Genomic DNA, 27760 nt, shown 5'->3' with positions numbered 1-27760 from the left:
CTCAATTGCTGTTCCTCGCATACTATCCAAATAGAAGTCCATACCTGGAAAACATATATCTATATGAAATATTGCAACATTATAGTTTTAGAAAAAATGTTACAGAAAAAATAAATGAAGGGAAATATGCTGTAATTGGATCTGATGGATGTTTTGTAAAGAATACCAAACGAAATTTGATTAATCACAGGAAATTAAGTTGTGATACTCCAGATATGAGAGAGTTTTTCTATTTAGCTCTTCTGCAACTCTTCAAACCTTGGCGGACTGAAATAGAATTACTTGGAGATTTTGACTGCTATGAAGATTCTTTCAATGCATGTAAAGACATTGCTACCAGTCCAGCCCGCCCGGACCACACATCATCGCAGGGTGCGCACATGCTGAGTGCTTCAGGTGCCACTAACTCAATGCACCACAAGTCATCGCCACGTGGGTTTATTAAGGCAGAATTCAGTAGGCAAAAGACATTTCTCCCATTGCAGCCCGCTCGGACGACGCATCATTGCAGGGTGCACACACGCTGAGTACTTCAGGTGCCACTAACTCAGTGCACCACAAGTCAACGTGGCCTTATTGAGGCAGAATTCAATAGACAAAAGACATTGGTCTGAGTGCGGCCCCCCCGGACCACGCATCATTGCAGGGTACGTACAAGCTCAGCACCAAAGGTACTTCTAACTCACTGCACCACAAGTCATCGCCACGTGGCCTTATTGAGGCAGAATTCAACGCAAGCCGCAACACATGGTCCCACTAACCCTGTTCAACACAAGCCGGCGACACGTGGTGCCACTAACCCTGTTCAACACAAGCCGCGACACGTGGTGCCACTAACCCTGTTCAACAGAAGCCGGCGACACATGGTGCCACTAACCCTGTTCAACACAAGCCGATTCCACATGTGGAACTGTGTCCTGAGTCCTGAATGGCAGTGACACCAAGTCCGTGGCAGCGACCACAGCACCAGACTTCCTTTGATCAGTTAGACATATTTCCATATGCAAGGCCGGGCGACACGTGGTGCCACTAACCCTGTACAACACAAGGCGCGACACGTGGTGCCACTAACCCTGTTCAACACAAGCCGATCCCACATGTGGAACTGTGTCCTGAGTCCTGAATGGCAGTGACCCCAACTTCGTGGCAGCAGACTCCCTTCAGTTTTATTTGTTGTTGTTTTGTTTAAATAAAATGTTTTATATGTAAATCTATACATGACTAAGATTCTTGTTTGTCCAATCGCACAAGGACACTTCCGGGCCCAAGAAGGTTGTTGGGAGTATGTTGGTAATGTAGGAAGAGGGTGCGTTACCTGCTGATGTGGGGAGAGGCAGCGTGAAAGGGGTATCTCAAAGAACTCCGGTATGTTTTCAGAAATGCCTCGGACAGATGCCAGCTGACGGACTGAATCACAAAATGGCTTTCAATGCTTATGTAGTGTGACTTATGAACAGTTCGCACCCAGGCTCGCAGAGGGACAACTGCGACGCATCCGCTCGACTCACAGACGCAGAACTATGAGCTGTCCGCTCCCAAAGGAACAGCGCGATACCAAAGGGGATGATGGACGGAGCGTTTGAGCAAATCAAACACTCACCCCCAGTCAACTGATCTGGCTTTAATTCATCATCATTCTTTAGCTCACTCCACCACCCCAGTTCAGACATGGCCATATGCAAATCAGTCTGACCCTGTGCCTCATGGGAATAGTCCAGCCCGAACTGCCAAGCCATGTCTTCCCTGGACCGGAAACAAGCATCCTGGGACCGGTTTCGGGTTTATAACCCTTATCAGCCAGGCTATCTTGAATCTAGTGGCAAAGTGAGCATGGGATCCACGTCTGGGCATACCCTGCCAACTTAGGGCGAACAAAGCGATACCAAAGGGAATGATGGACGGAGCGTTTGAGCAAATCAAACACTCACTCCCAGTCAACTGATCTGGGTTTAATCCATCATCATTCTTTAGCTCACTCCACCCACCACCCCAGTTCAGACATGGCCATATGCAAATCAGTCTGACCCTGTGCCTCATGGGAACAGTCCAGCCCAAACTGCCAAGCCATGTCTTCCCTGGACCGGAAACAAGCATCCTGGGACCGGTTTCAGGTTCATAACCCTCATCAGCCAGGCTATCTTGAATCCAGTGGCAAAGTGAGCAAGGGACCCACGTCTGGCATGCCCTGCCGACTTAGGGCGAACAAAGCGATACCAAAGGGGATGATGGACGGAGCGTTTGAGCAAATCAAACACTCACCACCAATCAACTGATCTGGGTTTAATCCATCATCATTCTTTAGCTCACTCCACCACCCCAGTTCAGACATGGCCATATGCAAATCAGTCTGACCCTGTGCCTCATGGGAACAGTCCAGCCCGAACTGCCAAGCCATGTCTTCCCTGGACCGTAAACAAGCATCCTGGGACCGGTTTCGGGTTCATAACCCTCATCAGCCAGGCTATGTTGAATCCAGTGGCAAAGTGAGCAAGGGACCCACGTCTGGGCATACCCAGCCAACTTGGGGCGAACAAAGCGATACCAAAGGGAATGATGGACGGAGCGTTTGAGCAAATCAAACACTCACTCCCAGTCAACTGATCTGGGTTTAATCCATCATCATTCTTTAGCTCACTCCACCCACCACCCCAGTTCAGACATGGCCATATGCAAATCAGTCTGACCCTGTGCCTCATGGGAACAGTCCAGCCCAAACTGCCAAGCCATGTCTTCCCTGGACCGGAAACAAGCATCCTGGGACCGGTTTCAGGTTCATAACCCTCATCAGCCAGGCTATCTTGAATCCAGTGGCAAAGTGAGCAAGGGACCCACGTCTGGCATGCCCTGCCGACTTAGGGCGAACAAAGCGATACCAAAGGGGATGATGGACGGAGCGTTTGAGCAAATCAAACACTCACCACCAATCAACTGATCTGGGTTTAATCCATCATCATTCTTTAGCTCACTCCACCACCCCAGTTCAGACATGGCCATATGCAAATCAGTCTGACCCTGTGCCTCATGGGAACAGTCCAGCCCGAACTGCCAAGCCATGTCTTCCCTGGACCGTAAACAAGCATCCTGGGACCGGTTTCGGGTTCATAACCCTCATCAGCCAGGCTATGTTGAATCCAGTGGCAAAGTGAGCAAGGGACCCACGTCTGGGCATACCCAGCCAACTTGGGGCGAACAAAGCGATACCAAAGGGGATGATGGACGGAGCATTCGAGCAAATCAAACACTCACCCCCAGTCAACTGATATGGGTTTAATCCATCATCATTCTTTAGCTCACTCCACCACCCCAGTTCAGACATGGCCATATGCAAATCAGTCTGACCCTGTTACTCATGGGAACAGTCCAGAAACCGCCAGAAGGTTATGTATATATATATAGATATACTTTTATAACATGATGATTCACAAAGATTGTAGTTTTCTATAGAACGCCCCATCTTTATTATTACATAGGCTTCACTTCTCATTTACTTCTTAAGATATCTAACTTTTAATTAATTTCCTTCTATTCAGTCCCTTTTCTCTTTCTTTTCTTCTCTAGTCTTTCATTTTTACCTTCTCTTTCTAAATTGCTTATTGATCGTACATGGATTTTTGTATACATTCCTTTCGTTACTGTTTTTAATCATTCATAGATCTACTTGTATTATTCTAGATATGGTGTTCTGTTTTACACTATCTTCTATGTTAAAGCATAATTCTGTTGTTCATTACAGAATGCTTAATATCTTATATTTCATATAACTATGATCAATAAAGTCTTTCTAAAACTTAAAAAAGCGATTCAGTTTCAAACACTGACACCAACACTTAGGTTAAAATGTTGGCTTTGGCGCCAGACCAAAGTAAACTGTGAATCTTGACAAATAACTTGATCTCCCTGTGCCTCAAACTGGAACTATGTGTGCTGTCAGCTGTTGTGCCAGATAGGTTCCTCCAATGCAGGACTGGCCATACAGGACATAGGAAAAACTCCCAATAGCCTGAGGACCAGGGGCTCGCTTTTAGGGATGGATGCATGGAGGGACACGTGGATGATTTGCTTTCCGGCCTCCTCCAAATCCTCTAGGAGGTGGTCAGACTCACTCAGTATTCTTTGGTGCTAGCAGGAATATATTTTTGAGGACTGATTAACCAGTTCAATTAGAGTGATTTGTTTTAGGCTTACAATCCATAAAATCAACAGAATATAAAAAATACAGCTTTGTTTGCCAACAAATTAATCGAGCACCATTATCATGATCATTATTTCTCGAACAAGGCATTTTTATAATCACATTTGATGCCCAATATAATATCATACAACGCTAAACAATAAAATGCTAGAATGAACAAAGCCAACAACTCTCATAAACTGCTTGTATATCAGAATATCAAGTACAAAATGTAATAGACGCCCTCAACACCACCCAGCCTGACCCTGCAATCAACCTGGAACAAGCAGGTCAGAACTTCACCACCTGGATCAACAATGCTGCCGACCAAGTCGCCCTCATCAAATAAGCCAAGATCTGCAGATCCACCTAACAAACCAGCTGGTACAGACTAGAACACATGACAAGAAATGCTGCTGCAAACAACTGGACACTACAGACCAAGCCACTTTCAAGTCAGCCCTCAACAAATACCACCAACGACTCAAAAAAGCGAAAAAAAGACACCGTAGCTAACCGCAGCAAAGCAAACGCCAACCACACCAAGGAACCCTTCAGCATCATCAGAGAATCGAAGCCGGACTCACGGCTCTTTGCCTGCTGGAAACAAGGAGCTATCATAGTCGTTGCCTTTAGGAGCAGAAAAAGGGAAATAAATAGTACTCATGTGAATAATGTTTTTATGAAGTAACTTTAATTGGAACACATTTCACGCACGACAATAAGAGTGATCTAAAATAAGGACTGATCCAGCACTAGACGGATCATATCCAGTCTTTTTAGACTAATCGGTGCTCACGTTGTTCGTTAATACCAGCGCACACGATAGGAAGAAATCAAACCAAGGATTGGTCCAGTAGTAACGGATCACATACAGATTCCTCGGGCAACACTGTGCCCACGGTGTATTCCACACCAGCGTACACGAAATCTAAGCCTTGATAAAGTTACGTATAGTAACGAAACACGTGTCGGCTGTTTTTGGGAGGAAAAAAACCAACTTCATCATTTGGATTCTCACATCAGACTACGATCTTTTCGAAACAGGAATAGAGAACATAGAATGTGCATTAGATTCTGAAATGTATTATATGGACTTGACTTGTATATTCACACCTTGTAATTTTACATATACCATATGAAATTCTCATGTCACGTATGAGATTAAATTCTGCTAAAAAGAAACTTTGTATGATGTTCTTTTTTTAGATTAGGATATAACATACTGTGGTCACAATTTTTTTTTTTTTTTTTTTTTAAATATATTTTATTTTACTTTCGACATTGCACAATTACATTCATTAATACATATTCCCCCTGATAGAGGTGGCATACACACCATTGAGAATTTATCCACAAAGTTTAAATTTAAGTAATCATATCATATCATAACTTGACTTAGTGGAAAAAGAAAATTCACACAAAAAAACAAAAACAAACAGGACCCCCTCGGTCTTTTATTCACTACCCTATCCCGTCCCTCCACCTTGCTAATGGCTTCCATATTCTTAAGCCTAAGGCTCTCCCAGTTCTTCCCTTCTTGGCATATATAGGTTTTTCTAAATTAAATATGGAGATTAAATTTGCCAACCATATTTGCATGGAGGCGGGGGTTACGTCTACCCATGCCCTGGCTAGGGTTAGTCTATACACCGCCATAGCCATAAATAAAAATTCTTTATCTAACTCGCTATTTCCAATTCCCAATAGTATCATCAGGGGATTTAACGATACCTGTAACCCCAGTGCAAGGGCAAAAAAGCTCTTAATATCCCTTTTTAACGTGTATAATTGAGGACAGGTAGCAAACATATGGATAATATCCGCTTCTGACGAGCTACAGCGAGGGCAGGTGGTCCCACTAGTACCACCCCATTTAGCAATTCTATCTGGGGTATAGTATAACGAAAATAATGTTTTATAATGCTGCGATTGCAGGGAGGCCGAGCATAGTATGGTACATCCCAGTTCCAGCGACTCCTGGAAGTCATCTATTCCCCCTTGAAGTTTCTCCACCCACTTATATTTATATTTGTCTAAATCATCCACTTTAGTTTTAACTAGAATAGCATACGGGGGCGGAGCTAGCCGGCGGCTATGGCGGACGAGTAAAAGCGGAGCTCCCGCTCTAGGCCCCTAAATATCCGATTATTGGATCCTGCTCAGCGGCATAGAGCGAAGAGCTGACGTGGGGGTCCCCTCTGGCACTGGACCGCGACACCCCGGAGGCTCAGCCGCGACGATCGAGGCCCGGTGAGCCGATACCGGCGGGAGCGGAGCGAAGGAGCGGACTAGGCCGAGAGCCTGGACTGTCCTGTGTACCTCCCCGTCGTACGTCGCCCGACGTGCGGCCGGCCTGCGGGGGGAGGACCCGTCCGCCCGGGTCCAACTGCCGAGTGCCTGGGAGGCAGCGGAGAGGCGAAGTCAGGCACGCTGGACATACGACCGGAGAGTTGCGGACCCGCATAGGGTGCGGAGGGGCGGTCGCGGTGTTTCCCCCCCCTCTCCTCTCCACCCCTGGTTGAATTGCTGCTTGGGCCTTCTGACGGGAGCGGCTGCCCACGCCGCGCTGGAGCCTGGTCACCCCCTGGAGCCCGGACCCGGGGGCCCTCCCGAGACACCCTTGATGCTGGTGAGGACCGCTTCCCCCCCCCGCACCCCCCCCCCGCTGGCGGCCCTAGGGAGCGGTGCAGGCTGCGAGGCACCCTTGTGTCGGGGGGCGGCAGGGAAGTGCGCTGGGGCAGCTCCTGGGTGCCGGGGAGCCGAGGACACTTGCGGACTGCCCGGGAGTTGGCGCGCTCCCGCCCCTCCCCCCCCCCCCTGTACAGTGGGCACTGATCTGGGCCCACGGGGACTGCAGAGAGATTGCCGATCTTGCTAGCCCAGACCTGTGCCCTGTTGCGGCGGCGCCCCCCTCGGATACCTCCCACTTGGCGGAAGCTCGCTACCTGTGTCGTGGATGGTCTGGTGAGCGGCGGATGCGGCCCGGAGGACTTGACCGCGGTACCAGTGCAGTGGCGCGGCCCTGAGGAGGCGACCGGACACTGGGAGCGATGCACGCTGCTCTCCGACTCTGCTGGTGGCTGTGATCGAGGGGAGACCTGAGAGAGTGACTGTGACTCGGAGTGGTCGGCGCTCCGGACACCCGCGGGTGGCGGTGAGGGTGACCTGCAGCACAGCCCCCCCTAGGATCGAGACTTGGCTCCGGAGAGGTGGGCACGAGCCGGCCGCTGACCCTCGGAGTCGCCATGGGCAAAAGCGATAAGTCACAGCCCAAACTGTCTTTTGACCCCCGTAAGCCGAAGGGCCCCGATGAAGCTCCGCCGACGCGGCCTGCGGATGGAGCGGCTGTGGAGAGCTCTATGTGCGCCGACATCAAAGCAACACTGGCGGCAATGGAAAAGGGGCTGCAGGGCAGTCTGGCCGCGATAGACACTAAGCTAGATGCGCTCACATACCGCATGGACCGCATGTCGGAACGAGTGGATAAGAACGCTGAGAGGCTGGACGCGACTGAACAGAGGGTAACGCAGGTGGAGAAGACGCAGACAGCATGGGACTCGGACCGCAGGCAATTCAGCAAGCTACTGCAGGTCATTCAGGACAAATCCGAAGATTTGGAGGCCCGCTCGAGGAGATCGAACGTCCGCATCACCGGTGTGGCGGAATCGACGCACACCGGCCGAATGGAACTCTTCGTGGAAAAACTGCTGCGGGCGCTGCTGGGAGAGGATGTGTTCTCCCCAATGTTTGTTGTTGAGAGAGCCCATCGCACGCTGGGCCCTCGTCCCAAGCCTGGGGCGCCTGCAAGACCCATAATAGCTAAACTACTGAATTATAGAGACAGAGACACGGCTCTGCGGGTGGCGAGGGAAAAGGGGAAGCTGCAATATGAAGGGATGGACATCTCCATCTATCCCGACTTCACGGCGAAGGTTCAGGAGGAGCGCAGGCAGTTCGCACCCTACAAGAAACAACTCCGCGATCTGGGCCTGGACTATGCCATGCTATACCCGGCGCGGCTCCGAATCAACAGGCAGGGGCAATCGCACTTCTTTACGGACCCGAGGGAACTGCAGCGATCCCTGAAGGAGTGGTCGAGGGAGCAGCGGCGTGGACTACAGGACGACGCGGCTGCCCGGGCGGAGGCTTCCGGCCTGGGGGAGCAGGACTAGATCGCTGGCGGTGGCCGCTTGAAAGGCTCTGTCTCCTGACGGGGGGTCGTTGCCCTGTCGTAGAGGCTCCTGCTACCCTGGCAGTGCTGCTGCGGCTGGAACATTATTCTTGTGCAAGAGACGACGACCGCCCTTGAGGACTCGGAGGCAGAGGCTGGGTGAGACCTATCCGTTGTGTTGGGGGATGCCTGGGTGTTGCAGCCCTAGATTTGGTGGGGGGGCGGAGGTTGATCCTTTATCATGGTATGGTCGACGGCGGCATAGCCCTGCGGCCTTAACTGCGAGACTCTGGTTTGTGTATTGCTTGGAGCTCACTGCACGGGCCGGTTCACGAGACAAAAGGGCTACGGCCAAGTTGACTTACTGGGGGAGTTTGGAGGGCGCCGTGCAGGTTTGGATAGACGGGAGGGCTAGCCGCTGATGGGACTGTAGGGGTACCCCCCGTACCTAATGGAGGGGAGGAGATATTAGCTCGAGCTGCTCTGAAACTGGGGGTTTAGAAGCGGGAGCATGGCCATATGGTGGTCTGTTGAGAGCTTAGAGTAGCTGCTCATCGGAGGCCCTGCCCCAGCGCTGATAGCACTCAGGGTCCCTTAGGGGACTGGTTCGGGGATGGTGTTGTATGTTTGTTGTGGGATAGGGAGGGGGGTGGGACGGGGGATCAGTCTGGCCAGGTTGGGGGCGGTCGGCTGTGGGTGGCGGGTTGGGGAGTTAGGGGGACGTTCTGCCATTGATCTCTGTGATCCGCACTGTCTTTTGAGTGGCAAACTTTTTGACTTACTATTGTATGGCTGTTTCAGGCTGTCTGGAATTGAATGGTATGCGGGGACTCCCATCTGGCCTGTACGCAGTGGTGGTTGCGGTATGTTTCTGCAGAGATGACTGGAACGAGTGAGCAGATGGGTGACATTGGTGGGGAGGCAATGAGAGCTCTAACGTGGAACGTCCGGGGGCTGAATGATTATCGCAAACTTAGGAAGGTGTTAAATTACCTCCACCGGCATCACATTGATCTGGCGCTGCTTCAGGAGACCCACCTCCCTCTTACAAGTAAACTGTTAACGGCGAAGGGGCTAGTGGGCACCAGCGTTGCGGCAGGCTTTACATCACACTCCAGAGGGGTGGTTACTTGGGTGAACCCACGATCGAAACTGCGGTTGACGGTGCTGACCTCTGACCCGGACGGGCGCTACCTAATAACGAGGTGCGAGGGTAAGGGCCACGACTTGATTGTGGTCAATGTATACGGCCCCAATTATGACTCCCCCGAGTTCTTTGACACACTGGCGGCACAATGCAGGCTTCACGCGCCCACAGGCATGATATGGGGTGGTGACTTCAACTTTACATTCAATCCGGATTTAGATCGCTCCTCGGGGCCAGCCCGCCGCCCGGCGACCGCCGCCCTACACATGCAGGCAGAATTGATCAGGCTCGACATGCTCGACATCTGGCGGCATTGCCACCCGGGTAAAGGGGGCTACACGCATTACTCGGCATTCCACGACGTGCATACCAGAATAGACTATTGGTTGGTGTCCCGGTCACTGCTTACGTGCGTTAAGGATTGCGAGGTTTTGCCGCGCACATTGTCGGACCACTCCCCTCTCCTACTGGTCCTGACAACCCCGCACCGGCGAGTACCGCCGTTCACGTGGCGACTGCCGCCGTATTCACTGTTGGACGACGTGTTCCGGGGGGAACTGGCGGAGGAAATAGACTCATTCTTTGAGGTAAACGTAGGCTCAGTCCAGAGTTTCCAAACGGTGTGGGATTCGTTCAAGGCTTATATTCGCGGGGTAGCAATGACTAAGCATTCGGGCGTGCTGAAATCCATCCGGCGGCGGCTTGGGGCTCTGGAGAAGCAGATAGCTCAACTTGAGGAGGCTCAGGGAGCTTCGGCGGACCCCGAGGTAGCCACGAGGCTGCAGCACCTGGTCACTGAGTTCAACAGTGAAGCGGACCGAGAGGTGCAACACATGGGGAAGTACGCCACGGCTCGCACGTACGGGGAGGGCGAGCGCCCGGGATCCGTGTTAGCGGGGATACTGCGTAACTCTAGGCGACCCCTGGTCATCGACGAGCTCGTCACTACTTCGGGCGAGGTGATTACCGATGAGGCGGGGATCACAGATGAATTCAGGACCTACTACGCTGGACTGTATAAGTCTCAGTCCTCTCACATGGAAGAGGAGATAGATGACTATCTCAGTTACCTTAAAATGCCGTTTTTGTCTAACTCGCGGCGGGAATTCCTGGCGCTGCCCATACAAAAGGACGAGATCTTGGAGGCTTTGGGAGGCATGCGGGCGGGCACTGCCCCGGGAGCGGACGGGCTGACGGTGGCCTTTTATAAGGCCTTTCAGGACCAGCTCCTCCCGCACCTTATGACTCTTTTTGACGATATATGTCTAGAGGGCTGTATGCCTGACACGATGCGAGAGGCCCTGCTTGTTACAATTTTAAAACCTGGGAAGCCTCCCAACCTGTGCAGCTCCTATAGGCCACTCTCGCTGATTAATGTCGATGCCAAGATATATGCTAAGGTGCTGGCCACGCGTTTGGCGTTGCTGGTGCCGGAACTTGTAGCGCCGGAACAGGCAGGCTTTGTACCATCCAGGAACCTCACGTACAATATCCGCACGGTCCTCGGAGTCATGCAGCATGTGCGCCCAGAGAGTAAGGCCATGGCGCTCTTCCTGGATATGGAGAAAGCGTTTGACTCAGTGGAGTGGCCGTTTATGGTGCGGGTGCTGAGGAAGCTTGGGCTGGGAGAGCCTTTTTTGCAGATGATTGGTGCTCTGTATTTTAGGCCCACTGCCCGGCTGCGCCTCGGAGAGCAGGTCACGGAGCCGTTTGCAATCACAAGGGGGACCAGGCAGGGTTGCCCTCTCTCCCCACTTCTCTACGCGCTGGTGGCGGAACCTTTGGCGTGCGCAATAAGAGAATACCACAGATTCGAGGGAATTAACTTTCCCTCTTATAAGATTGGTATCTCCACCTACGCGGATGATACGCTGCTGTACATTAGAGATCCGGAGGAGAATCTCGCTTCCATCTTGCGGGAGGTGGTCAGGTTTGGGGCGCTGTCGGGCCTCAGGGTTAACTGGAGCAAATCGCTGGCGTTTCCGCTGACCCCGGCTACATTGCCGTTCCCCATGGAATACCCTTTGCAGTGGACAACGGACACTATCCGATACCTGGGAATTCGGCTGCATAGAGACCCGGAGGTCTTGCTGAGGGAAAACTATGGGGTAGCTTATTCCAAACTTGTAGACGAGGTGGAAGAGTGGAACAGGCTCCCTTTGTCACTGATGGGCAGGATAGCCATCATGAAAATGATCATCCTACCGCGATTTCTGTTCCTATTTAACAACATCCCTATAGTTCTTCCCAGGTCTTTCTTTGCACAGCTGACTCAGACCCTGATCCGACTGGCATGGGGTGGTAGACAACCTAGAGTCCAGTGGAAAGTACTGACGCTGCCATATGAGATGGGGGGACTTGGAGCTCCGGACCTAGAGAGCTACTACAGAGTGGCGCAGGCGTCTCATTTGCATGCGTGGATACACTCCGAACCAGACGTCCCGCATGTGCTGCTGGAGCGTTTGTTTGCGGCTCCACTTCCGCTCCCGGCGACGGTCTTTCTACCCGTGGATCGGAGGGTGGGTCTACTGGACTCGCTCAGTACTACTAACCACGCGTGGCACGCGATTATGAGACGGCAAGACTGTGACCTCTTATACTCCCCGCTGATGCGGGTGGAGTGGGCAGTTTGGCTCCCCCCTCTGCGGGAAGCAGGGGTGAAACGAGCGTTGGGAGATTTGGGCATAGTTAGGATGGCGGACCTGTTCCAAGACGGAGTGGCCAGGACGCTGGAGAGCGTTGTCTCGACTCGGCCGGGGATCACGCTACTCCAGCGCTTTCAATTCCACAGGGTTCGGGGCGCGTTGCTGTCCCTTTTGGGGCTGTCTGGGGCGGAGCCCCCCGAGATCCCAGAGCTTTCCTATGTCATTCAAACTGCTGCGCCGTCCAAAATGGTTTCGATCCTTAAAAAGATTGGCGACCAACACAGGGAGCCCCAGTGTTCTGCAGCGCGGCGAGCCTGGCAGACGGATCTTGAAATGGACATTTTGGATGAGATGTGGAGGTACTGCTGTTCTAGCACTAAAAAGGTCTCCTTGAATGGTCGACACCGACTGATACACTTCAAATTTCTACAGCGGGTCTACTACACCCCTGAAAGACTACATAGGTACGGGTTGCGCCCCACAGCGGAGTGCGAGCGTTGTCATACTCTCGTGGCCGACTTCCTACACATGGCCTGGCTTTGCCCCGGTGTTGCCCGGTTTTGGACTGCGGTGTTCCGTGAGTTGAGCCAGATCTTGGAAAAAGAGATCCCCCCTGATCCGGCCCTGGCGTTGTTGGGCTACTCCAGGCCTCTTCCGCGGGCGCTGAGGCGTCTGACGGACATGGCGTTGCTGATCGCGAGACGTGTCGTGGCGGCCTGCTGGATGAGAGGGCCTCTCCCGACTAAGAAACGATGGGTTAGAGATATGCTGTATTGCAGCACGCAGGCGGAAACGTATAGCGAACTGTTGCCCCCCAGGAGTCGCCCCAAGAACTTCTGGGCGCTGTATAGAACGTACATGACAGCCGGAGACCCTGAGGAGGTTGGGCAGGGGGAGACACAACCTGAAGCCCCTGGGGTGTGCAGTGAGGCCGTGGAGGGCGTGCCACAACAATAGGACTCAATTGTGGCAGTATGGGCTATGATGTCAGTGAAAAGTTTGAGACGGTGGATGGTATATGGGAGGGGGGTCGGGGTGTCCCCTGTCTGCGGCGTGTGCTTCTTAGCAGTGTGCTTGCGAGACGGAAACTTGAACTGCGGGGTTGGATGGGCCTGGAAGTATGGGGTGTGGCGACTGGTCGGAACTCGGCGCCTTGGTTTGCGACAGCGTGCACAAGTGGACACAATAAAGAAGGAGACAGTGACAGGGTGGCGAACGGGGAGGGGGGTGGGGGTTGAGTTATGGTTTACGACACTTTAGGGGCTTGAGCAGACTGCCGGTGGGTTGGCCAAGTGGGATGGTTACACCATGGTGCAGGTTGGGGGCGAGCACGTATTTCACACATCAGAAGTGATTCTCCCCGGACTGTTTGATGTAGAACTGCAACGCCGCCGGTCCTCCGGGATGTCGGCTAAATGGCTGTGTGAGAGATACGAGACCGGATCAGAAAAGCCCACAGGAGCAACCCATTGTATTGGGAGCCTACGGCAGTCTGCTATGTATATTTCCTATGTCTCAATAAAGGTTTTCAAAAAAAAAAAAAAAAAAAAAAACTAGAATAGCATACGCTGATCTAATCGTATGTTCCCCACCTGAGCTCAAGATCTCCAAAAAATCATTGGTTTGATACCCTACTGAGCCGCCCTGCTTTTTACCCAAAAAACTCCTAATCTGTAAATACTTGAAGAAGTCCCGATTACTTAGATCAAATATGCTTGCAAGTGTACTAAACTGCGCTATTCCCTTTAAATCTCTTATATCCCCAAGTTTCTTAATTCTCTTTTCGTCCCATACAGACATAACTGGGTCTGAATATATTTCGGAGGGAAAGTATCTGTTCTTATAAAGTCTGACATATCTATGAAATCTTCCCATCCCCATTTTTTTCAAAAATGCATTCCATACTTTAATAGCCGCATCTAGAGTTTTAAATTGTTTCCTTCTGAGACAAGCAAAATCTGTATATTTTAATAAACAATTTTCTGTCTCTTGACCCAATAAAATTGCATAAACCTCCGTCGACGAAAAGTTAACTTTCTGTAGAATCCCCCCTCCTCCAATTAAACCCTGCATGTATTGTAAAGCAGATGCCAAATAGTATAGTCTAAAGTCGGGAGCACCCCATCCTCCTCTTTCTCTAGGTAGAGACATGAATCTGTACGCTCTACGTGTTTTTCCGTGTGCCCATATGAACCTGTTAAGTATACCCTCCAACATATTAAACCATTTAGATTCAAAGAATAAAGGAATTGCTCTAAATAAATAGAGGAATTTTGGCAAGATTGTCATTTTCACCACGTTAGTGACTCCGACTAAGGAGAGATGTAAATTATTCACTCTGTCTAAGTCTAGTTTTACTTTAGCCAAGACAGGGGTCATATTTACCTCAACAATAGCATCAATGTTAGCTGCAATTACAATACCCAAATATGTAGCTGACATAACAACCCTGGGGTTTGTGCAAACTGTATATTTATTTTTGACTATCATAGTCTTTGTTTTATTTAAACTATAACCCGAAACGTGCCCAAACTTGGTGGCTTCTCGCTCTACCTCAATTATAGCCATAGCAGGGTCGGGTGTTAGTATTGCCACGTCGTCAGCGTATGCGAGGATTTTAACTATTCTACCATTCAAGACCATTGGGGGAATTCCATCATTTCTCTCCAGATGTCGTAGTAATGGTTCAAGAAATAGAGCAAAGAGAAGTGGGGATGAGGGACAACCCTGTCTTGTCCCCCTACAGATCTTGACTTCCTCTGAGTACCCTCTATTAACTCTGACTCTAGCTGTGGGTCCTTTATATAGAGCTTGTATAGCTGTTATGTAGCCTTGCCCTATACCACACCATCTCAGGACTGCCCAAAGGTACTCCCAGGCGACCCTATCGAAAGCCTTCTCTGCATCTAGAAACAATGCTGCGATAGGGTCACCCAGGGTTCCTGCAGCATCAAACATTGTGATAACTGTCCTGACATGTTGGGTGGTTCCCTTGCCTGGAATAAATCCGTGTTGTGACTGGCTTACAAGCTGCTCTATATTCTGCGCAAGCCTTGTCGCGAGGATTTTAGAGTAGATTTTAACGTCAGAGTTCATGAGGGTAATCGGTCTATATGAGGCAGGCGAAATAAGGGACTTCCCTTTTTTTGGAATAACAACAATATCCGCCGGTCACAATTTTTTGATGATATAATATTAACAAGCGTCATCATAGTGCTCCCATCATGCAATTGTTGAACTGTTTTTGATAAATCTGTAACACATTTTTTCCACCGTCACAAAAACCTCAGAGTGCCGGGGTATACTCATATACTGAAACATGTTAGAACAGATTCTCTCCTAGGAGAATTTCTGTTTATTTGACATCTCTGGTAGTGGGATGTCTGTCTACCCTGAGAGGCACCACAAATTGTTCTAATATTGTATACTGTCAATTATCGGATTTGGATGTGCGGCTGTTAAAACCATCACTACCAATCGAGAGTTTTTGTAAAGCATCATCAGAGAGTTCACCTGCCCTACGGCCACCAGAAACATGATCCCTCCCTCACAAGAACTCTGCGACAAGATATCCAGCATCTTCAAGAACTTTGAGCCCCAACCCACTGACCTCCATCTCCTCACTCCAACAGAAGCCTCCCCCGATCAGCCACTCACCACAAAGGAACAGCTCACCACACACAACACCATAGCCATCATGAACTCCAATCACTTGAGAGCACCCACAGACCCCTGCCCCCAACACCTCTTCAGCATTGGAGGCAAGGACATCAGCCACCAACTCACCATCATCCTCAACCCATCCATCACCACAGCCACTTTTTCCGATGCATGGAAACATGCAGAAGTTAGACCTTTCCTCAAGAAACCCTCTGCTGACCCCAGCGAACTTCAGAACTACTAGCCCCATCTCGCTGCTCCCTTTCCCATCCAAAGTCCTTGAGAAGGCCATCAACCAGCAGCTCTCCGAATACCTGGAGAGAAACAACCTGCTCGACGCCTCCCAATCCAGGTTATGTGCCAACCCCAGCACCGAGACCACCCTGATCGCCACCACTGACGACATCCGCACCCTCCTCGATAGAGGAGCATATGTCGGCTCTGATCCTCCTCGACCTCTCCGCAGGGTTCGACACCTTATCCCACCACACACTCATCAAGAGACTGCACCACATCGGGATCCAAGGAGATGATCTCAGATGGATCGCATCGTCTTTCACGGGATGAACTCAGAGAATCCACCTACCTCCCTTCACCTCAGAACCCAAGAGCACTATCTGCAGCATCCCTCAAGGATCATCCCTCAGCCCCACCCTCTTCAACACCTACATGACACCTCTAGCTGACATCACCAGAACCCACAACTTCATCATCATATTCTATGCCGACGACACCCAGCTCATCCTCTTGCTGTCAGGCAACCAAACCACCACAAATACCAACTTCAACAACTGCATGAAGAAAGTCGCCGACTGGATGAAGACCAACTGTCTGAAGCTCAACACTGACAAGACTAAAGTGCTGATCATTGGCAACAATGCCTCTCCTTGGAACAACACCTGGTGGCTCGCCAAACTCAGACCCACTCCCACCCCCACAGATCACACCTGCAATCTTAGCATCATTCTGGACAGCAAGCTCACCATGAAGCGACAGATCAACGCAGTCACCTTCGCCTGCTTCCACATCCTCCACATGCTCCAAACATTTTTCAAATGGTTTCCCATCACCACAAGGAGAACCAACACTCAAGCCCCAGTCACCAGCAGACTGGACTATGGCAATGCATTGTATGCAGGAACCACAACCGAACTCATGAGGAGACTACAGATGATACTGAACTCAGCAGCCAGACTCGTCCACAACTGGCTCAAACGCACCCAGATCTCTCCCCCCTCTTCAGGAACCTCCACTGGCTCCCCATCCAGAAGAGATGCCAATGCAAGATATTGACACACACATACAAAGCCCTCCATGACCTAGGACCAGCATACATCATCAGCCGCCTGAACCACCACCAGCCAGAGGCCTTCGCTTGCCGCCCTCGCACAGACATTGCACATCCACCGAAGGTGCAGCGGAGGCCGTTCTTTCTCCTACCTCACGGCCAAGTCCTGGAACGGCCTTCCCTTCCACCTCTGGACATCAACCTCGCTGTCAGAATTCAGAAAGAGACTCAAGACCTAGCTTTTCCTCTGAGCCCTGCAACCCAGTGCCTGGATATCCTCACAGGTGATTAGCAGCGCTGTACAAATTCTGTCTGAAAAATAATTGGGCCGAATTGCAAGAGCTCAGTATTGTGGATGTCATCCTGCAGACCAAGAGACAGCTACAGTCCAAGAGGACCCAACCTCTGTCAAGACTATATGGACTGATAACAAACTTATTAAAAGTGCCAAGACTCCAAAAATACAGCTCAGACTGCATCTGATGGACAAATATCCTACATGGCACTTCGGACTGACTGAGAGGCTACTCTGGGAAAGAGTCTAAAGGATATGGCAGGGGACCCAACACCGACGCCCTCGATTGTACAGGAACACCAGGGCATTAACCATGGACATCAATTCACCGAAATACCAGGGGTAGAGAAAGTGACATCACATGCCCTTTGACTTCCACTTTCACTCACACACACATACCTACACATACACACAAATTCACACACATATACACTCTCTCACACATAAACACACTCTCACCCGCAAGCACGCACACAACATACATTCAAAAGCATTTTTTACTTAAGTCAGCTTCCATGGAAGGGCATATTCCAGCTTATTGTACTCCGTTTTTTTACACTATTAGTGAATATTCTATTTTATTTATTCACCATTAGTGTAATAAACAATTGCCTGAAAATAAAGAGAATGGCGCCCCAGTTGTCCATATGTTCCTGGCACTGAATTTTCCACTCTGAGGCCAGGGGTCGCAAAGGCAGTGCTAGGTTTATCAAAAGGCATGCCTGGGGTCGCAACTGTGACCCCTGGCGACCCATAGATTACGTCCATGGCTTTAACCATAACCTTGTCCGAGCTGCCGGACTGTGCCAGAGCTCACAGGCTCTGGTGTTCTGGCGATGCCAGACTTCCTTATACCTCAGAGCCAGATGTTTATGATTGACAGATCAGTCTGTGAAAGGCTGCCAAGGCTGCAGCACGAGATCCCACCCTGACAGCCAGACTCCAGTTCCAAGAACTTATCCCTTTAGCACATCAGAGGTGTTGAAGCTCAGCTCTGAGTGTTCCCGCAGGGATTCTTCGGCTGGACTCAACCTTTCCTCAAAGTTATGCTTGCAATTTAGGGCTAGTGTGAGAGGGACTATTACAGCTGTTAACAGGTGTGAGAAATGGATGTTGAGAGCTCAACATTAAATAAAAATGCATATTTAAAAATAATTACTGGGTTGGCAGGCAACCTGTTGCAAGTTGTTCAGAGGCTGATCAAGTCTGTGATGAAGCTTTGTCTCGACTCTGTTGAGGTTCAGTTGGATCTGTGCTGAGGCGGGTTAGAACCTGTTGAAACTGTGGTGAGGTTGGGGTGAGGGTGTGTGCTAGCAGTAGGTATAACCAGCCCTCTCTCTCTCTCTTTCATGCTGGCACCAGGTCGGGCTCTGCTGCGGCTGAATGCGGAGAAGCTCCAGAGGATGGGAATTACCCATGAGTTCCAGCGGCAGGAAGTGCTTCAACAGGTGCTCCAACTGCAGGTGCGAGAGGAGGTCCGGAACTTACAGCTACTCAGCCAAGGTATGGGAGGGTGGCCTAGAGAGAAGGGGGCTGGAGACAAGTAGGGCTGGAGCCAGGGGCGCAGAGAGTGGGGGCAGGATACTAGGAGTGGACAGACAGGAGCAGAGCCTGGGTTGAGGTGGAGATAAGGAATGCTGAACACAAAGGAAGGGGAGAGACAGAGAGAGACAGGCAGAGAGGCAGATGGCTGGAGAAAAGGGTGGGTGGAGACACAAAGGAACGAAGAAAGGGGCTGGATACAAAGACGGGTGCAGAGAAAGAGACAGGACTGGATTCAAGGAGGGATGGAGAATAGAGATGTGGGGCAGGATAAGAGTGGCAAAGACAAAAAGACTGGGTAGGTACAAGGGGGGCTGGTGACAAAAAGGATGTGTGGAAACAGAGAAAGGTAGAGGCATGGAGGTTTGGAGACAGAGAAGGTTGTAGACATGAGGGAGCAACGATGGGAGTGGATTCAGGAGGATTGAAAGGACAGAGATGGTGGATTAGACAGGGGTTGGGTACAAGAAGGGGTATAGGAATGGAGGGGCGGATGCAGGGAGAAGAGACCGGGGAAAGAGAGTGGGTAGAGGCAAGGGTTGGAGACACGGATGAAAAGAGCCTGGGTTGAAGACAAAGAGTAGAGGCAGGCAGGGACGGACACGGAGGGGTGGCAACTGGGGACAGAGACAAGGAAGCGTGAGGCCATTGATGGGTGGGGAGATGTAGGGGAGGAGAACGGGATGGAGACAAGGCAATGAAGACAGGGCAGTGGAGACAGTAAAGGGCAGCGGTATGGGGCAAAGACATGGGATTGATGACAGGATGAGTTGAATAAAAAGGGACAGATAGAGATGGGTGAAAACAGGAAACAGGTAAATACATGGAAGAGTGGATGGCATGTTCCAAGATAGGTAGGGGCAGAGACAGAGGGGACAGAAACAGATATTTTTGTATTGGACTGTTTTAGCATTTATTATAGCACCGACAAGGCGCTGAAGCGTTTTTTGGATGAGAAGCACTCATGGGTGCCCCGTGTTAGTAGTTTGTCACATATGGAGATAGGGTTATTCATGTTATTCCAGTTTAGAGCCTATTTTTAATTGGGTATTTTAAAAAGTTTGTTTTCACTGCTTTAGCTTGCTCTATTTAGATTGGTTTTGGTCGCCATCTTGAAAATTCTTTGTGGCTGCGAACTAGGAGCCCTATAAATATGCAGGGCAGCACATGCTGGCAGCGGGCACCCGCCGCTGCCGTGCCGAAAGCACATTAAAGGCAAGCCCGTCTGCGCCTGACCGGGATCAGGGGCCAGGAACCCTGTCCATTTTTTTTACTATTCAGATTTGGAACTTCGCAATTTACAAGAGGTCAGTCCTCTCCTTGATCAAAAGGTTGCTGAGATCTTGTGGAGAGCAGGCTTACCTGGAAACCCTTCCCCTGCTGATTGTTCTTTGGTCCCTGCCCCACCTAGTTCTCTGTCCAGGTCTCCTACTCTGTTTACCACTCCTCACATTCACTACACATGGCTCTCCTCCGTTCCCTAATAAACATAGCACTGAAATCTACAACTTGCTACAGAACTCACTCAAGAGCTCCAAGAAGAACTGCCGAGCCCTCGAGAAAGTCTGGAGAAGGGAACCTACACCGGACAACAGGACCACCCTCAAGCAGGCCACTCGGAAGCACTACCAGCTGATCCGCGCCGCCAAGAAAACTGCATTCAAGGACCGGCTGGACAACAACGCACACAACAGCAAGGAACTCTTCAACATCGTGAAAGAGCTATCCAACCCCAGCGCAGGAAACAACAACATCACCCCATCGCAAGACCTCTGCAACTCCCTCGCTTCATACTTCCACAACAAGATCGCGGACATACACAACAGCTTCAACAACCAACCAACGCACACCATGACCGAACAACCACCCCCCACCACCACCCTCCACGCCTGGACCCCGATCAGCACCGAAGACACCATCCGCACGATGAACTCCATCCACTCCGGATCACCAACCGACCCCTGCCCTCACCACGTCTTCAACAAGGCCGACGCTGTCATCGCACCCCACCTGCGAGACATCATCAACACATCCTTCAACACCGCCACCTTCCCTGAGAGCTGGAAGCACGCCGAACTCAGCGCTCTACTCAAAAAACCAACAGCGGACCCCACCGAACTCAAGAACTACCGCCCCATCTCGCTCCTCCCGTTTCCAGCCAAAGTCATCGAGAAGACCGTCAACAAGCAGATGGCCGCCTTCCTCGAGACGAATGGATCCCTCGACCCTTCACAGTCCGGCTTCCGAGCCAATCACAGCACCGAGACCGCCCTCATCGCCGCCACCGATGACATCCGAGTCCTGATGGACAACGGAGAAACAGCGGCCCTCATCCTCCTAGACCTCTCCGCGGCATTCGACACTGTCTGCCACCGCACCCTAGTACAGCGCCTCAGCAACGTCGGAATCCAGGACAAGGCGCTGGAATGGATCATCTCCTTCCTCGACGGAAGAACTCAGAGAGTCCGCCTACCACCGTACAAGTCAGAGGCCTCCGAAGTCATCTGCGGCGTCCCTCAAGGATCCTCTCTGAGCCCCACCCTCTTCAACGTCTACATGAGCCCCCTCGCGGCCATCGCACGCCAACACAACCTCAGAATAATCTCCTACGCCGACGACACCCAGCTGATCCTCTCCCTGACCAACGACCCCGCCACCGCCAGAGCCAACCTACACGAAGGGATGAAAGAGGTAGCCGAGTGGATGACGACCAGCCGCCTGAAACTGAACTCTGACAAGACGGAGGTCCTCATCCTGGGCTCTTCACCCTCCGCCTGGGACGACTCCTGGTGGCCTCCCGCCCTGGGCACCGCACCCAAACCGACAGACCATGCACGCAACCTGGGCTTCATCCTGGACTCCTCCCTCTCCATGACCAGGCAAGTCAACAACGTCTCCTCGGCGTGCTTCAACATCCTACGCATGCTACGGAAGATCTTCTGGTGGATCCCCACCGAGACCAGGAAGACCGTCACCCAGGCCCTCGTCACCAGCCGACTGGACTACGGCAACGCCCTCTACGCCGGTACCACCGCCAAGCTCCAGAAGAGACTCCAGCGGATCCAGAACGCCTCAGCCAGACTCATCCTCGACATCCCACGAACCAGCCACATCTCCGGACATCTGAGAGACCTTCACTGGCTCCCCGTCAACAAAAGAATCACCTTCCGCCTCCTCACCCACGCACACAAAGCCCTACACGACCAAGGCCCGAGCTACCTCAACAGCCGCATCAACTTCTACGCTCCCAAACGCCACCTCCGATCAGCCAACCACGCCCTCGCCGCCGTCCCCCGCATCCGAAGAGCGACTACAGGAGGAAGGTCCTTCTCCTACCTGGCCGCCAAGACCTGGAACTCCCTCCCGGCCGACCTGCGCCTGACCCAAGACCACCTCTCCTTCAGGAAGAAGCTGAAGACCTGGCTGTTCGAGCAGTAGCGGCACCCCCCCTCCCCCAGCGCCTTGAGACCCTACGGGTATGTAGCGCGCTCTATAAGTGTCTTTGATTGATTGATTGATTGACTAGACATACTCTGTCTTACAAAAACCTGGCTGGAGCAGTCGTCTATGCTTGACATTTTGGAGGTGTTACCCTTTCCGTGTATCATTTTTAACACTAATAGAGGCTCCCACTAAATGGGTGGTGGGATTGCTATTATCGTCTGCTATGCCCTTAACTCATCTGTTCTAATTCATACCACTGTTCTTTATGTTGACATTATGTAGAAATGTAATTTCCCTTTGGCTGTCTAGTGTGTATGGTCGTATATAGGGCACCGCACTGCATGCCCAACCTTACTGAGTCCATTTATGAATTAATAGGCGGCCTTGGTACCTCGTATAACCATCTGTTGGTCGTTGGGGATTTTAACTTTTGGTACAACAACCACCCACAAATTCCAAGGACAAAGAGTTCTTTGACCTCATGTCTCCTTTATCATGCGACAGGTACAATTAAGGAGCATGCATTAGATTTGATATAGTCACACAACACACCTATCAAGAAGGTCTCGGTCCTTCCTTGCCTAAAATGCAAATCGATGCTAATGAGGTGGTTATTCTTATGGCCCTCATTAATGCACGATCACTGGGCAAACACAGACAAGAAATAGCGGACCTTATTATTGACAACAACTTAGATACCCTCTACATCACCGAAACGTGGACTGATGATGCGTCAGCCCCTGATCTAGTGGTAGCATTGCCTCCTGGCTATAAAGCCTATCGACAGGATAGGGTCGGTAAAAAGGGAGGGGGTCTGGCAATTATAACAAGAGACCAGTTCGAGGTCCGAACATCACCTATTCCCAGTGTTTCATGTAAAGCTATGCACTTCAACATTAAGTTCACAGCTCTTTTCAATTTTAAGGGAGTTCTCCTTTACCGCCCCCCTGGGTCGAGAGCAGCCTTCCTGACTAATTTACACGTGATAACTGAATTGACAGCCACGGATGATTCCACAACTATAATGGGCGACATGAATTTCCACTTAGAACTAGAAAACGATAGAGATACTGCCGCCCTTACATCAGACCTAGACACAATGGGCCTCAGACAACTGGTCACCTCTCCCACCCATCAGGCAGGACATACATTGGATGGTATATTTTCCAACGTAGAGGACCTGCACATAATAAATATTCTTCCTATGTCATGGACTGATCATTTTGCTATATTCAGCAGCCTGACTATCAAGGAACAATGGAGGAAGAAGCCCACAGCTATCGCGCCAGGCTCCTTTAAAGTATGGAAGAATCTCAACCATACTGAATTAAAATTACTACTGGACGATACATGCCCAGAGATATCCGATGATCCCAATACCGCCACCCGTAAATTTCATGAATGGATAGGTGCCACCACTAACCAGCTAGTACCTACTAAACTCCATTCTAGAAACAGAAGCTCACCATCGGCACCGTGGTATACAGAGGAATTGCAAACTCAAAAACAACTGAGTCGGAACAGGGAAAGGCAATGGCGTAGAAACTACGATAATGAAAGCAAGATTAAATATAAGGAATCTTTGTCTATTTACAAAACTATGATTACTGCTGCCAAAAAGACTTTCTTTTCAGAACAAATTGAAAAAGCCAAAAACTCCGGTAGACAACTCTATGATATCACTAAAACCTTATCTGGCAATGTACCAGATTTACATCCGTCCCCGTCTCAACCATTATGCGACGCATTGTCTGAATTCTTTTATTCCAAAGTCAACAATATATACCAAGCTTTCATCTCAATGACCATCACCTCCAGAGCCTCTACCTCTCACACCACCTCAGGAAACACCTTGTCCAGTTTTCAGCCTCTCACCACTGAGCAAACAAAAACCATTATCAGGTCTATTAAAACCGGATCGGCCCTGGACCCCTGCCCTTCTTCAGTGCTCTCCAATATGATAGATGTAACTGCTCCAGTTCTTACTCATGTTTGTAATACCATCTTAAGTTCTGGGATTTATCCAGACTCCTTAAAAAACACACTGATTAAACCCTTGCTTAAGAAATCCAACTTAAATAAGGAGGAACTAAAGAATTACAGACCTATAGCAAGCCTCCCTTTCTTAGCTAAGGTGACGGAGAAAGCCATGAACCAGCAGCTTTCAGAGTACATAGAGAAACATCAGCTACTGGATGACACACAGTTTGGCTTCCGAAAGTATCACGGAACGGAAACCGCCTTCATCAAGGCAGCGGACGACATCAGAATGGTCCGTGACCAGGGAGGGACAGCATTACTTGTATTGCTAGACCTCTCGGCAGCCTTCGACACGGTCGACCATAAGATCTTAGTGGACCGTGTCGGAAGGATGGGGATTCTTCACATTGCGAGAGACCTGCTTTCCTCCTTCTTGGCCGATAGAACGCAAGTGGTTACACTGGGGCCATATCAATCGGCCAAGCGTTCACTTCCGTGTGGGGTTCCTCAAGGCTCCTCCCTTAGTCCGACACTTTTCAATATCTATGTGTCGGACCTTGCGGGTGTGATCAAAGCATTCGGGATGAGCCTAACCTCATATGCTGATGATACGCAACTGGTGCTGGCCATTAAAGGTGATGGACCCGAGGTGGCAGAACGCTTTAAAAATGGAATGGTGGCAATCGGAGAGTGGATGACAGACAACTGCCTGAAACTTAACTCCGATAAAACGGAGGTGCTCATTTTTGGCTCTCTTTCCCCGATCTGGCCTGTATCCTGGTGGCCACCAGCCTTTGGTACTCCCCCAAGCCCGACCCTCAAGGTCAGGAATCTGGGAGTAATTTTTGACGACCACCTTAATTTCATGGCACACGCAAACAAGGTAGCAGCCACAGCCCATCATAAACTCCGAATGATAAGGAAAATCATTCCTTTTCTACCAGACACTGCCGCTAAAACATTGGTCAGTTCTCTAGTTCTTTCGTCACTAGATTACTGCAACTCACTTTTTTTAAACGCCCAAGCCAGGGTAACAAAAAAACTGCAGACAATACAAAATGCAGCAGCACGTCTCCTGTCCAGAACACCTAAGTTTGCACCTATCGCTGACACCATAAGAACATTCCACTGGTTGACTATCCAAAACAGGATTAAGTTCAAAACACTTTGTATAGTCTATAAGGCGCTTCACGATCAAGGACCACGCCTCCTTAAGGACAAGCTTATACCTTACAGACCGTCGAGACAGCTTCGTTCTACAACTCTGAACCAATTAGTGGTTCAGCGCTCCAAAACAGTGTCCTGGGGTGACCGTCGGTTTCTAGTCGCAGCTCCGAAGATATGGAACACCCTACCTCAACATATTAGAACCTGCCCCTCACTTTTACAGTTTCGGAAGAAACTGAAAACTTGGCTGTTTAATCAGTGATAGTACCCTTGTCTCCCGATGCTACTCATACCCCGGGAAGAGACAGCTACTAAGGTCTAGCGCCGAGACGCCTACGGGTATTCGTTCGCGCTTAACAAATGTCAGAAATAAATAAATAAATAAATATGATCAGATCACTACTTCATTAAATTTGAAGTATTTCTGAGGACCATCGCAGCATTGAGTACCTTCCACAATTGGAGCAGGATGAATAACTATGAAATAGCTAATACCCACCATGATACCTGCCCCATCTTCAACCCCTTTGTTGAAAAGACTTCGGTGGGCTTTTTTAACTGGTTACAGCACACCTGTGATGTGTATGTCCCATAACGTACTCAAATGATGCGGACTCTTTTTAAACACGCTCCGTAGTTCAATGATGAAAGCTCTGGCTATGCCACCTTGAAAGGCAGTGGCGTAAAAGTGATGACAATTAAGAAAGAAAACGCTTTAGTGAGGGTTTGAGGAAGCATAAGAGCTTGCTCCTCACCACTACATTATCTTTTTATTCTAATAGCCTTAATTTAGTGGCAAATGAACAAAAGGAAACTTTGAAGACATTAAATGAACTCACTTGATTCAAGGGAGCAACCTGGGAAATGGAACCCTCCTAAACTATGTGCGACGCACTCAGAACTTTTTTCAGTGAGAAATTTAAATAAAAAAAGGATAGCATTCCTACCACTTCTCTGCCTCAATAACCCGGGAACAATGTGGACTGTGATGCCATCAATACTCACTTCTTGTTTCAGTGTCCCCAGCTCCAGCATGAGACTCATATTTTTCTCCTGCATAAGGTGAAATCTGGCTCTCTCCCACCCTACCATTATACGAGCTCTGTCTGTCATAATGGCCAACCACTTAGACCTTTTGAATGAGTCACTCGCTTAGGGCATTGTCCCTGATAGGTTAAAAGCTGCAGTGATACTTCATTGCTGAAGAAGCTGGGCGACGATCCGAAGCTGCTGAAACATTATGACCCCATTTCAATTCTCCCCCATGCAGCCAAAAAATAAGAACTTTTTGTTACTTAGTAGCTAAGCGGCTTCCTTTACTCATTCAACTTTCTTCATCCATTGCGGACTGGTTTCCGCCCAGCCCACAGTACAGAAGCAGTGGTGCTTTCTGTCCTTGATTATCTTCGATGGCAGTATTCGGGACATGTGTCCGTGCTAGTTCTCCTAGTTCTATCAGCCGCCTTCACTATTGTCAACCATGCGATTCTGCTGAATCTTCTGAAGAAGGTCGGTCTATCAGATCAGGCTCTGAGTTGTATATATTCTTCTTCCTAAGCGGCCAGACAGAAAGAACAGTTAGGCTTGTTTTCCTCTTCTAAGACCCATGTCATCTGTAGGGTCCCCCAGGGCTCAGCATTATCTGCTTTACTTTTTTAATGTTTACATCTGCCCATTGATCTCAGCCTTAGCTAGTTGTGGTTGTAGATTTTACAACTATGTTGATGACTCTCCGCTCATCTTCCAGCTTGAGGGCACTGCCCAATCCCATCAGGAATTTCAATGTACCCTGAAGTTCATTTGGAACTGGATGGGCACTAATCCCTCAAGCCAAATGCCGATAGAACTGAGCTGGTTATTCCCGATACCGACTGGCCCTCTGAACTTAGTGCCCTTCCTGTCTCTAAGGCCTCTGCCTAGAGCCTGGATGTCATGGTAGACAATCAACTGCCCATGATCCCCCAGATCAAAACATTCATGGCAAAGTGCGTTGGCCTACTGAAATCCATTAGGAGAGTCGCTCCTCTTCTGTCACCCGAGGCTTTGAAAGCAGCTATTGCACCATTTATCGTGTCTTGCTTGGACTATGCAAACTCCCTGTATTTGGGTCTCCTAGCAACTTCTTTACACAAACAAGAAACCATTCTAAATAGAGCAGCAAGGGTAATCTGTAAACGGCATAGATATGTACATATCTCTCCTGCCTTAATGAAGCTTCACTGGCTCCCCGTCAAAATAGAGTGTTCT

General features: G+C 50.0%; 1 protein-coding gene across 2 annotated transcripts in view; it reads left to right on the top strand.

Annotated features, from left to right (window-relative positions):
* SAMD10 (sterile alpha motif domain containing 10) overlaps positions 1 to 27760 on the top strand; it is a 141407-nt gene that overhangs the window by 101925 nt on the left and 11722 nt on the right. The window contains exon 4 of one of the 2 annotated variants that reach the window (XM_085619661.1): positions 18743 to 18843. In XM_085619661.1, coding sequence (XP_085475787.1) covers positions 18743 to 18843 — 101 coding nt within the window. Of the gene's footprint in view, positions 1 to 18742; positions 18884 to 27760 lie in introns of both variants that reach the window. The other variant, XM_085619663.1, reaches the window with a different exon arrangement.

The sequence above is a fragment of the Triturus cristatus genome, chromosome 7 (assembly GCF_964204655.1).
Source record: "Triturus cristatus chromosome 7, aTriCri1.1, whole genome shotgun sequence".
Taxonomy (NCBI): domain Eukaryota; kingdom Metazoa; phylum Chordata; class Amphibia; order Caudata; family Salamandridae; genus Triturus; species Triturus cristatus.
The sequence above is the reverse complement of the archived record's forward strand: the minus strand, read 5'-3'. Positions and strand labels throughout refer to the sequence as shown.